Genomic DNA, 12,946 nt, shown 5'->3' with positions numbered 1-12,946 from the left:
TCAAAACAACTCTGAGATACCATCTTACGCCAGTCAGAATGGTTAAGATCAAAAACACCAATGATAGCTTATGCTGGAGAGGATGTAGAGTAAGGCGAACACTCATCCATTGCTGGTGAGAATGCAAACTTGTGCAACCACTTTGGAAATCAGTATGGTGGTTTCTCAGAAAATTGGCAATCAACCTACCTCAGGATCCAGCAATACCAGTCTTGGGCATATACCCCAAAATACTAATTCATACTGCAAAGACATTTGTTCAACTATGTTCATAACAACATTATTTATAATAGTCAGAACTTGGAAACAACTTAGATGCCCCTTAACTGAAGAATGGATAAAGAAAATTTAGCACATTTACACATTAGTGTATTACTCAGGTAAAAATCAATGACATCTTGAAATTTGCATGCAAATGGATGAAACTAGAAAACCATCCTGAGTGAGGTAGCCTAAACCCAAAAAGATGAATATGGTATGTACTCACGTAAGTGGATACTACCCATGAAAAAACATATTGAGCCTATAGTTCATGATCCTAGAGAAGCTATGTAACAAGGTGAACCCTAAGAAAACGATTGACCTGGAGCATCGAAATAGACAAGATTGCCTGACAAAATTGGGAGCGTGGAGGTGGGGGGAGAAAGGGAGGAAGGACAGAGATGAGAGCTAGGAAAGTGATATTTTGATTGAGGGAGCCTTTATGGAGCTAGCAAGAAACCTGTCTCTAGAGAATTTACCAGGAATCCACAAGATTACCCCAGCTAAGACCCTAAGCAATGGAAGAGAGGGTGCCCGAACTGGCCTTGCTCTGCAGTCAGACTGATTTAGTATCTTAAATATCACCATAGAACCTTCATCCAGCAACTGATCGAAACAGGGAGATACCCAAATTGGAACATTAGACTGAGCTCCCAAAGTCCAGTTGAACAGTGGGAGGAGTGAGAATATGAGCAAAGAGGTCAAGACCATGATGGGTTCACCCACTGAAACAGTCTATCTGAGCTAATGGAAGCTCACCAACTCCAGCTGGACAGGGAAGGAACAAGCATAGGACCAAACTAGTCCCTCTGAATGTGGTTGACAGTTCCATGGCTGGGGCAGACTGAGGGGTCACTGTCAGTGGCACCAGGATTCATCCCTACTGCTTGTTCTGGCTTTTGGGGATCCTGTTCTTTTTGGATGGATACCTTGCTCAGTCTAGATGTAGTAGGGAGGGCATTGGACCTTCCCTGAAGCAATGTGCCTAACCCTTTCTGTGTAGTGGATGGGGGCTGTGCTTCGAGGTAAGTGGAGGGAATAGGAGGGAAGGGAGTAGGATCCTGGATTGCTATGTATAATAAAAAAAAAAACCTTTAATTGTCATCATGGAACTGATGGAAGCAGATGCAGAGATTCACAGCAAAGCACCAGGTTCAGCTCCCAAAGTCTAGTCAAAGAGAGGGAGGAGCTATAATATGAGCAAAGGGGTCGAGACCATGATGGGGATATCACTGAAATAGTTTACCTGAGCTGTTGGGAGCTCACTGACTACTGATGATAGTGGGGGAACCAGCATAGGACCAAACTAGGCCCTCTGAATATGGGTGACAGTTGTATTGCTGGGACAATCTGTGGGACCACTGGCAGTGCAGCCAGGATTTATTCCTAGTGCTTGAACTGGCTTTTTGGAGCCCATTCTCTTTGGAGCGATACTTTGCTCAGCCTAGATAAAGTAGTCCTGCCTCAAAGTGTTGTACTTGATTTTGTTGACTTCATAGGGTAAGTCTTTTTCTCTCTGAGGAGTGGATGGGAGGTTGGGGTAGGGGAAAGGTAGAGGGAAGGAAGTGGGAACTGGGATTAGTATGTAAAATTTCAATTAAATAATAATAAAAAAGAAATAGATATGATTATAGTTGGCGTTATTTTTGTTAAGCAGATATAATCATACTTATTGTGGTTAAACCAATATAAGTATTCATTTATGGTCTAAAACCTTTTGCCAAATCCAAAATACAGCTAAAGAACTTTATGTTCACAAGTAAGATAGTGGATCTCTCCGTAGTCAGAAGTTGGTGATTCATGATACTATTTGAATAGAAAACATGAAGGCAGTGAAGCTTTGTTTGTATTTGTGATTCATATTGATTAAATGTATATGCTTATTTCCTGACTAGAATTTTATGTAACCTTTATTATGACTCATAAACTAGATGCAATACTGAGGCTTAATGTATTCTTGTTGGACAAATGAATTGATGAATTTATGCACATTTATAGCAAAGTAAAATGAAAATGTAGGGGAAATTGTAAATGCCTAGGTGTCAACTGGGAATCAGTTGTAAGGATACATAGAACTTCAAAGGGATCGAGAAGCTTAAGGAAAGGTAAAGGCACAGAGCACAAGAACAAAAGCCTCCTTAAACCAGGCTGTGGAGACAGCTCAATCAGACAATGCCACACAGGCCAGAGAACCAGGGTTCGATCCCTGGGTCCCCTGTAAAAAGAAAGAACTAGAATGGTGGCATTCAATTTTAGTTCCTGTGCTCAAATTATGGGTAGAAGCAGGCAGATTCTGGTGGTTTTCTGGCTAGTTATTCTAGCCTAATTGGTGAGCTGCAGACTCATAAGAGATTTTGTTTCAAAGCAAAAACAAAACCAAAAGCTCAGGATGAATGGCACCTAAGTAACAACATGGAGATTGATCTTCAGCCTCCATACACATTCATTCAGACGTGCACAAACACACACACACACACACACACACACACACACACACACACACACACACATCCTCAAATATACTGCTTGTCTGTATTTGCTCTGTGAACTTGAGTGTGTGTTTAATCTTCTCTGATCTGGGGGCAGGATGAAATATGGCCTACCAATGAGATGGTATCTAAGAATATTTTCTGTGAGAATTAGGGTACAGGCACACTTATCCACATTCCCTCCCCTTTTTATCCAAATCCTGGATAAGTCAGAGAGCAAACGAATGCACTGCCCCAGAACTCCCATTTGGCCTTTTACTAACCCGCACTTTGCCGAGTGGTGTGGTCTGTGATAGGCCGATCACTTCATTTCAACCTTTCTTCCCGTAGGGATGACATGACTTTTAGGAAAAAGAAAAATAATCATCTTTTCCTGCACTGGGACATGTAAAGCATATCTTTCCACAGAAATAAACTCACTGCTAAAATGTCAATTGATACTTTAAGTAACAAACTGAGTTGTCATAGTAATGCCATGCTTATTAGGATGAAGTTAGAAAAAAACATGATTTACATTAATGGCAAATGCCCTTACTTATTTCTGAAATCATCTTTTATTAACAATGTTTTAAGGCAAAGGGAGATTTTTAGAAATAAATAATACTTTTATCAAGAAATAATTGTTGCCATCAAACATAATTGCAAATCCTACAGTAGTGAAGAAATTTTTATCACTGTATTGTTGTGTTTCCCACTGGAGGGGGAGGGGGAGGGGGAGGGAAATAGGAGGAGGTGGAAATTTTTAATAAATAAATAAATAGAAAGAAAAATGTTCTTTATACTAACAGTGAACTAGAAATAAAGTATTCAGTTGTTTCATTATCATGTGGATTAAAAATATGGTATGGGTAAGCCCACAGTCAAACTTTGATGTTATGCTAACATGTCATGGCTGTTGTGCTCATATCGATGATTAAACATTGCTATTTTGTCATTTCTAATTTGTTGAATTAAAACCAATACATAACATATTAGTTAATTTAATAATGTTTTTGACACTAAACTAACAAATAGCATTTCATGAATATATTTAGTTTTCCTATACAAGAAGTCCAGCTTTGAAGAGAATAAAATCTGGTGCAGGACATGACCTTAAATCTTGCTTCTTAGAGAGGAAATAGAGCTTGAGACTTGAAAGACAGCTCAATGCTGTTGCAGAAGATCCAAGTTCAGATCCCAGAAACCACATGGGCAAGAACACAATTGCCTGTAACTCTAGTTCCAGGTGATCCAGTACATTCTTCTGCCCTCCGTAGGCACCTGCACACATGGCATACTCATACATTGACATATGCACACATGTTGAATAATCGCTAGTCTCTAACAGTAGTACTAAGTAAGAAGAGATGTTCTAATGCCAGCTGACCCAGACCAAGCACTAATTTAATGGTGATAATAATAATGAAAAGTAATACTAATGTTTATTAATGACATACTAGCTACTATCTAAAATTATTTTTATAAATAATTGCAACAACCCACACGACCTGTGTGATGTTCCTATTTGCAGACCTCAGCTGCCCATAGTGAGATCATGTTGTCATCAGAATTAACCTGGTAGAAATTGGAGATTAGATGAGATTTTGGAGAAGTTTAAAAAGAACCTCGCTGACTAAAGCCAATTTTACCCAGGATCATTCTGTTTCACAGATTTTAATTAACAGTTTGAAATTCGTAATATTACTTGAATTTCAGACTGGTGAAAATTGAACACTGTATTAAAGGATCCCAGGCGAAAGGACACGAGTTGCGTCACAGAGACTTATTAAATGTGATGGAAACTCAACAGATGAATGCCGGCAAACAGGTGCAAGAGCTCAATTAATTTTTAAACCCTACGACTCGGGAGGATTGCAATGCATCGTGTTGACAGCCCCAGCACGTTGCTAATTTCATCCATGAGCTTAAAAATCTCAATACATTAGAGCATGTGAATGTATTAAATTTTAAAAAGTGGGACTAGTACTAGGGTATCCTAAAACTGAAAATGTTAATTTTTCTATAGGACTTGAAATCATTTGTCTGGTGAAAAGACGGGTTTGTTTTTATTACTGAACTTAGACTGCTTTTATGTACAAATTGAATTCCATTATTTATGTCTAATATAGACTGTTGTTACTAAGCATAACTTTGTAAATCAGAAAAAAAACTAGCAATTCACAAACAGTTTCCAGCTTCTTCATTGACATGTGAAAGACGTTTGCAATCCGTTCAGTGATAGTATTAAGTGGTAAGGGAATGCTGAAGTCTTTTGGGAATCTTTTTGGATGGTATAGTTGAAAATGGTAAATTGAGAACTAAAAGTAGGTTCTGGGACCACTTAAGACTGTGATGGAGATGGGTGGGGGGCATCTCCACAAAATTCTACACACATGAACTCTTAAGGGACTATTTGAGAATTTCATGGAGATGGGGAACTTCACCACATAACCTTGCACACATGAACAGCCTTAGAAAGAGTTGAGTCAGAGAAGTTTTACCTCTAAAGTACCATTTCTTGTGTATCACTATTTTTGAGTCAGACTGGAAAGATACCTTTTATCCAGTAGGTTTTCCTCCTTGTGCTTATTGTTCACCAGTCTGTGTATCTGGGATTGGGGAATAAGAGTTAGTAGTCCCGGGCTTTTTACAACCAAGTATGAGTGAAATGTATACTGCAAAGTACTGAGTTGAAGTAGGTGGTGAAAATTAGGACACACACACGAACACACACACACACACACACAAGTATGAGTGAAATGTATACTGCAAAGTACTGAGTTGAAGTAGGTGGTGAAAATTAGGGCATATTGGTGAGTGTTAAGGGTATGTAGATGGAAACTTCAAGAAAGAAAGGGCATCCTCTCAAAGGAAAGGGGCTAGAGAAGAAAGCCAAGTATGCCCCCTTCTTACTGTTAAATCATGTGTTTATGATAAATGTGTAACAACAAATGTTTGAAAAATATTTTATTTTATGTCATGATTTCTGAAGAAACTTTAAAGAAAATAAAATCAACAGGGCTTAATTCCTCAAGCTTTTTCCAGAAAAAAATACTTTATTCTACTTTGTATATAAGCTTACTCCTTCCAATGTTTGCTTAGCTGGAGCATATTTAGCAATCCTTTTAAAACATAGAAACAACTGTAACACAACTCCTTCCTAACAGGTGACTTGGGTGCATTTGATTCTTAATCAAATATGTGTAATCTGCACCTACCCAAAAGTCGAGATAATGGCACCAGGCACAACTGTTGCTTTTATAACCCACTATCAAGGAAGCGGATGAAAGGGGGAGACAAATGTCCAGTCTAATAACCTGAGCTAACAATAAGTTATTTTCAGTAGAATGAAAAGGACAAAAGCCAAGGGTATTCATTTCCATTCCCAGGTTATGAGACCAGGGAGGTTGCTGCTTTCACCAGATGCACAGTCTCTAGGGTTGACAATGTACATCTTCCCCAGGGACATGAAGAGAGAAAGCCAAACTCTTGCAACTTGATGCGAAGAGATTTGACATCCATTAAAACATCTCTCAGTAACAAGCTATTCAGGTTTAGAGTAAAGATTCTATACTTGGTGTTTCCCAGAAAATGAGATTGTTTCATGAAACACCCGACGTGGAATCAGAGCCTGTGTAAGCCACTCTGAACCTGGTGCCATCATTCTAGCTTCCTTTCTTCCTAATCAGGAAAGAGGAGATGAAGAGATTTGCTGAGCATACCATCTTAAAATTGCTGCCTTATTTTGAGTGCATTTAAGCCAAAGATGATCCTAAGGACACTGAATTCTATGCACAATGCTATGGTGAAGTTTCACAACAAAAACAACAAATAACCAGAAATCTTCCTTTTCTTTTTGCTACTGTGTCTTTGACAGTCGTTATAACATCGCTTTTCATTCTTATTAAAGGGTTTCAATTCCGTCAGGTCAATGATGACATATGTTTAAATGTTTTAATCTTCAGTATTTAACCTATTAAAGATTTTAAATATTGGCTAAATGACTTCCCCAAGTGTCCAATAAATTGCTCAAAAATGTTAATTTTCTTTTAGAGTGTTTAGTTCTCCTATTTATTACCAAAAAGGGAGATCAGTGGTGTTTTAAGGTCATGGGTTTCATCCACATACAATGCCTGCAAATTTTGGAGGCAACATTTGACCCCTTGATTTTTCTTTATTTGTTTTTTGTTTCATTTGGTAATGTTGTTTAGCTTTAATCAAATATAAGGATATCTGCTTCTTACCTCTCATAATTTGGGTAAGGATTTATTGACATAATTAAAGCAGATAAACATGATTAACAGAAAGTCTGCTTTCAGCATTTCTCAAGTGTATTACCTGTAAAATAAATTATACGGAGTAATTAGTTTTTGAAAATAAAAGCAGCTGGAGAGATGGCTCAGTGGATTAAGTGTTTTCCATGAAAACCAAGGAATGGAGTTTGGATCCCCAGCATCCATATAAAAGCCAGGTGTGTGCAACCTGGAGGCAGAGACAGAATTTGGGCCAATATGGCTAGCAAGACTAGCCTAAATTGGAGAGTTCTGTATTCAGCAAGATACTCTGCTTTAATATAGAGAGTGAAAAGTCATTGAGGAAGACAATATCAGATTTTCCATTTAATGCCCATATTAATTAATGTGCATGCACAAACTCATACTCATATATGTGTGAACACACATGTACACCACACAAAATCTTGAGAAACATTGAGGAAGATCTTTAAATAGTTATATTTAGGACTTTACCATGGTCATTGTGGCTTAGCAGAGGAGTGTGGCATCTTGCATTTTTTATACCTCTGTGATAGAAGCATTCTGTTGTTTGGTTGGGATTTGAGGATGTTACGTTTTACTATGCCACTTTCATGGAAACATCAGTTTAGAAAATATAATATAGACAACCAGAAATCTTCCTTTTCTTTTTGCTACTGTGTCTTTGACAGTCATTATAACATTGCTTTTCATTCTTATTAAAGGGTTTCAATTCCTTCAGGTCAATGATGACATATGTTTAATTGTTTTAATCTTCAGTATTTAGCCTATTAAAGATTTTAAATATTGGCTAAATGAATGAATGGTGTATTGTTAAGCATATGCATTTGTTGGGTTTTTGCAGGATATTTTTGTAATAATGTGAACTATAATTGTTTTAGTCTAGAAATCTACTGGTAACTTTAGATGCACTAAATAGTCAGACTAAATAAATGGTCCAGCAGAGCAAGACTGTGGAAACAAAGAGTGGATTAAAATGACTCACAATATATTTTATTGTTGTGAAACTATGCTTAAGAAATAAGATACCTGTGTAGAAAGATATCGTATGAAAGCTACAGAAATAAAAAAGCAGAAACAGAAAAAATGTAATAAAAAACAAAATAAAAATGTTGTACTCTTAAAATGATAGAATACAAATTGTATAATTTACAATGCAAGAGAAGTTTAGAATTTTAATTATGGAAAATAATCTCCTGGCAAGATGGTTGGAACATAATCTGGATGGTTCATGTTAATGAGGCTCAGGTGCTTATTCATAGCACCAGTTATAAATAGTCATCATCAAATCAAAAACAATAAATTCTAAATCCTCATAATTTAAATATATAAACAATACTCTGTAAATTTGAGGGTGTACCATTAATTTATGCATTAGAAACATTTTGAATACTGACCTACTCCTCACTTGTTAGTGTAGAATATTTGGCAAATCTTTTTTTAATTGTTTTTATTTGAGCTATATATTTTTTCTCCACTCCTCTCCCTACCTCTCCCCTTCTACCCTCTCTCATGATCCCCATGCTAACAATTTACTCAGGAGATCTTGTCTTTTTCTACTTCCCATGTAGACTAGATCCATGTATGCCTCTTTTAGGGTCCTCCTTGTTATCTAGGTTCTCTGGGGTTGTGAACTATAGGCTAGCTTTTCTTGTTTTATGGCTAAAAGCCACTTATGAGTGAGTACATATTATAATTGTCTTTCTGGGTCTGAGTTACCTCAATATGATGTTTTCTAGATTCATCTGTTTATCAGCAAATTTCAAGATGTCATTAGTTTTTTTTTCCTACTATGTAGTACTTCATTGTGTAAATGTACCACATTGTCCTTATCCATTTTTTTTTATTGAGGGGCATTTAAGTTGCTTCCAGATTCTGGCTATGATAAATAATGCTATTATTAACATAGTGGAGCTCATGTGCTTGTAAAATGATTGAGCATCCTTTGGGTATATACCCAAAAGTTGAATTGCTGGATCTTGAGGTGGGTTGTTTCCTAATTTTCTGAAAATTGCCATACTGATATCCAAAGGTGCTATACCAGTTTGTACTCCCACCAGCAATGGAGGAGTGGGCCCCTTACCCCATATCCTCTCCAAAATAAGCTATCATCAGTGTTTTTGATCTTGGCCATTCTGACAGGTATAATAAGATGGAATCTCAGAGTTGTTTTGATTTGCTTTTCTCTGATGGCTAAGGATGGTGAACATTTTCTTAAGTGTCTTTCAGCCATTTTAGATTCATCTATTGAGAGTTCTCTGTTTAGGTCTGTACCCCCTTCTTTACTGGATTATTTGTTGTTTTGATGACCAATTTCTTGAGTTATTTTTATATTTTGGATGTCAGCACTCTGTTTGATGTGGGGTTGGTGAAGATCTTTTCCCATTCTGTAGGCTGCTGTTTTGTCTTGTTGACAATATACTTTGCTTTTCAGAAGCTTCTCAGTTTTAGGAGGTCCCATTTATTAATGTTGCTCCCAGAGCCAATGCATTCAAGTGTACTTTCTCTTCTATGAGGTTCAGTGTGGTTGGTTTTATTTTGAGATCTTTGATCCATTTGGACTTGAGTTTTGTGCATGGTGATAGATATGGATCTATTTTTATTCTTTGACATGTTGATATCCAGTTATGCCAGCACCATTTGTTGAATATACCTTATGTTTTTTCCATCTTATAATTTCTTGCTTTTTTGTCAAAAATCAGGTGTTCATAGGTTTGTAGATTGATATTTGGGCCTTCAATTTGGTTTCTGTCTGTTTTTATGGTGTTTGGCAAATCTTTAAAGTTCCCCTTCACTACCCACTCTGTTTTACACCTGACAGTAAGAGAGAAGCAAATTTGTGAATGGTATCCACCAGGGAAGTTTTTTCTAAATGTACACTAAATACTACTTAAATGCTTTTAATATTTCATATTCACAAAAATGCAGTGTTCCAGAATTATCAGTGTGACATCTTACAACTGGAAGACACACTCAGAAACTGAGTGTATACCTCACACCCACAGCCATAAAGAGAAAGGCTTTTCTGAGGTTAGGACCATTTTTGTTCCCCAATGCTGTCTTACTATATGTGTGACCATTCATTTGCTTTTGTTGTAAGGAACTGCTTATTTGTCCCAGTCACCCAGAACCAAAATAATCACACAGAAACTGTATTAATTAAATCACTGCTTGGCCCATTAGCTCTAGCTTCTTATTGGCTAACTCTTACATCTTAATTTAACTCATTTCTATTGATCTGTATGTCACCATGAGGTTGTGGCCTACCAGCAAAGTTCTAGCAAAACTATCTCCAGCTGCTGTGGTTCCATAGCGTCTCTCTGACTCCACCTTCTTCCTCCCAGCATTCTGTGTAGTTTTCCCCACCTAGTTCTGTTCCCCTATAGCTCTGCTATATGCCCAAAGTAGTTCCTTTATTCATTAACCAATCAAAGCAACATATAGACAGAAGGACCTCCCACATCATGCTTTTCCTTAGTAACATGTGATTTTGTAAATGGTGTACTTATAGATGTTTAATCATGACTTAGATGACAACAGCTATTAAACTATAATGACAACATGTAAAATATCAACAGAAATACTATGTTCTTGGATTAATGTGATATTAAGATAATGTTAATTATTATTCAAACTAGCCTAGAAAGTTGCTGTAATTCTATTTATACTACTACTTTCTGTATATGCCTCATTAATTATTTATTTAATTTGGAATTATAAATGCAAAAGAAATATCTAACACAGCTTTGAAAAGATGGTTATTATGGACTAGTATGGTTACCAGGAAATTACCCCAAATGACAAAATCTAGCATAAGGAGCCAATAATCATTATTTAAAATAGTTTTCTATTGGTACAAAAATAGAGAAATGCATTAATGTAAAACAATTGAGAATGTTGGAATCCTTTCATCTGTATCTTGAAATACAGTATTTCATCAGAATCACGATGTGGTAAGTCAATAGGGGAAATGTAGCATTTACAAAATAGGAGTGCTGGACCTCATACTGTAATGAAAGTTATTTTTCATGTGCATCAAATACTTATACATACAAACAAACCCAGAAATATATCAAAAATAAAGCTTATAATGTTGGAGCAGAGGAAGCTTTCTTCATTGTGATATAATCTAATACATTAGTAGATAAAATGGAGAAACGTGGGGAGGGGAAGACTGGATGACTCAGTGGAAGAGAGTGCTTACTTTGCAAGCTTGAGAACTTGAATTTGAATCCCAGCGACCATGTAAAAAGCCAGGTCTGGTTAGCCCCCCTCCCCCGTTATTGTGGAGCAGGGACAGTAGACGTGGACATTACCTGGCAAGCCGGCCTAGCCCAGATGTGGGCTTCTGGCTTTGAGAAATTGCCTTGAGACACATAAGACAGAGAGCTAAAGGGGAAAGCATTGCATGTCCTGTAGCTTCCTCCTGCACAGGCACTCATACCTGCATATACATGTACATGTACAAATACTGCCGCCCTGCCTCCACCCCATCATACACACATAATTCATCACATACAGATTTTTCTGGGTTGGCATTCAGTCCACACACCACAAAAACCTTAATTTCTGTATAGCAGAAAAATCTATAAAATTTAGGTCATAATCTAAAAATTTGATTTATATATGATAGAACAAGGGTTAATATTATTATTTAATAAACAAGTCTCCCAAATCAATGAAGGTAAAAAGCAACATCACATTAAGAACATGAGCATAAGATTTATTCAAGCAATTTACAGCCGGAATCAAATGGCTATTAGATTTGAAAAGATGCCCAAGCCTACTAATTGCCAATGAATGCAAATTAAAACAACAGTCCACTATCATTAGCCTACTATTAGACTAGTCAGGATGAAATAGTTATTCCTCATACTGGCAAGGATGTGGGGATATTGACTCTATAATATACTATTGATGGAAGTAAATTGGTGCAATCTACTTAGAGGGTAAATTTAGAAGTATTGATCCAAATTTAAATGGGCAAAAATACTCTTTGACCTAAATAATTCCAATTCTGTGGACATTTAAAGTTATCATACAGGGTAAGCACTTTGTTCAGATTCTGAGTTCCAATATACTCTGTAGGCTTTTAGTGTTGTACAGAAATCTAAATTGTGCAGTTTACATATTTATTACAGGCTGATTGAAATTTAAAAAAAAAAATGAAAATATTTTACATGTTCCTGTTATGGTGACAATATGAACTTGACCTCATAAAGCCACCTTTATCTTATCTACAATTGTATTCTGAGCTATCTGGGATGTGATTAGCAATATAAATACTTGATAAGTGAAAGAACAAAATGAATTATAGAGCATCTATACAGCTGAAGTTACTTTTCAAAATAAGGTAAGTAAACCAAGTGATACATTAGTTTGCAGTTCATTATCTTATATATACTTATGTATATGCATAAGTATATATTTACACATCAAGACACAAGGAAGCATGCTTTTTGGTTGACTCTTGGGAAGAATTTTTAAAGTAACTATATTGGCAATTTATTTCATATGCAACAACATTTTTGTTGGCTTTTGCATTTTAAACAGTGGCTATGTTTATGCAGTTTAAATTGCTTAAGATCTTAAAGGATTTTTAATGTAAAGTTCTAATTTTATTTTTCAAAAGAAATATGTAAACATTATGTTCAATTTGCATGTTGACAATGTATCATCCATATAGTAAGGGTTTGCAAGTTTGCATTTCTTGAGGTAAAAATTACCTGCAGGTGCTCTGTTTTGTGTGCAAATGCTTGATGGATTAAGACAAGCCCAACAATTATCCAATATAATTAGATCCATGCAATCATGTGTGTTGAAACGTTGAAATTGCTAGCAAATTTGAGGCCTCAATTATCCCATTAACATCATAATTTAGTACCCACAATCACATTTGATACAATGGTCTGGACCTCTACCATGATTTTTTTTACTATTATT

General features: G+C 36.4%; 1 protein-coding gene across 4 annotated transcripts in view; it reads left to right on the top strand.

Moving 5' to 3' along the window:
• Mettl15 (methyltransferase like 15) overlaps positions 1-12,946 on the top strand; it is a 188,711-nt gene that overhangs the window by 168,324 nt on the left and 7,441 nt on the right. Inside the window, exon 7 of one of the 4 annotated variants that reach the window (XM_026787668.1) lies at positions 4,446-4,488. The exons of the other annotated variants lie outside the window; for them this stretch is intronic. Coding sequence (XP_026643469.1) covers positions 4,446-4,453 — 8 coding nt within the window. The 3' untranslated portion in view covers positions 4,454-4,488. Of the gene's footprint in view, positions 1-4,445; positions 4,489-12,946 lie in introns of those variants that run through there. 4 annotated transcript variants of the gene reach the window in all.

This window comes from Microtus ochrogaster (assembly GCF_000317375.1).
Source record: "Microtus ochrogaster isolate Prairie Vole_2 chromosome 14 unlocalized genomic scaffold, MicOch1.0 chr14_random_1, whole genome shotgun sequence".
NCBI classification, from domain to species: Eukaryota; Metazoa; Chordata; class Mammalia; order Rodentia; family Cricetidae; genus Microtus; species Microtus ochrogaster.
The sequence above is the reverse complement of the archived record's forward strand: the minus strand, read 5'-3'. Positions and strand labels throughout refer to the sequence as shown.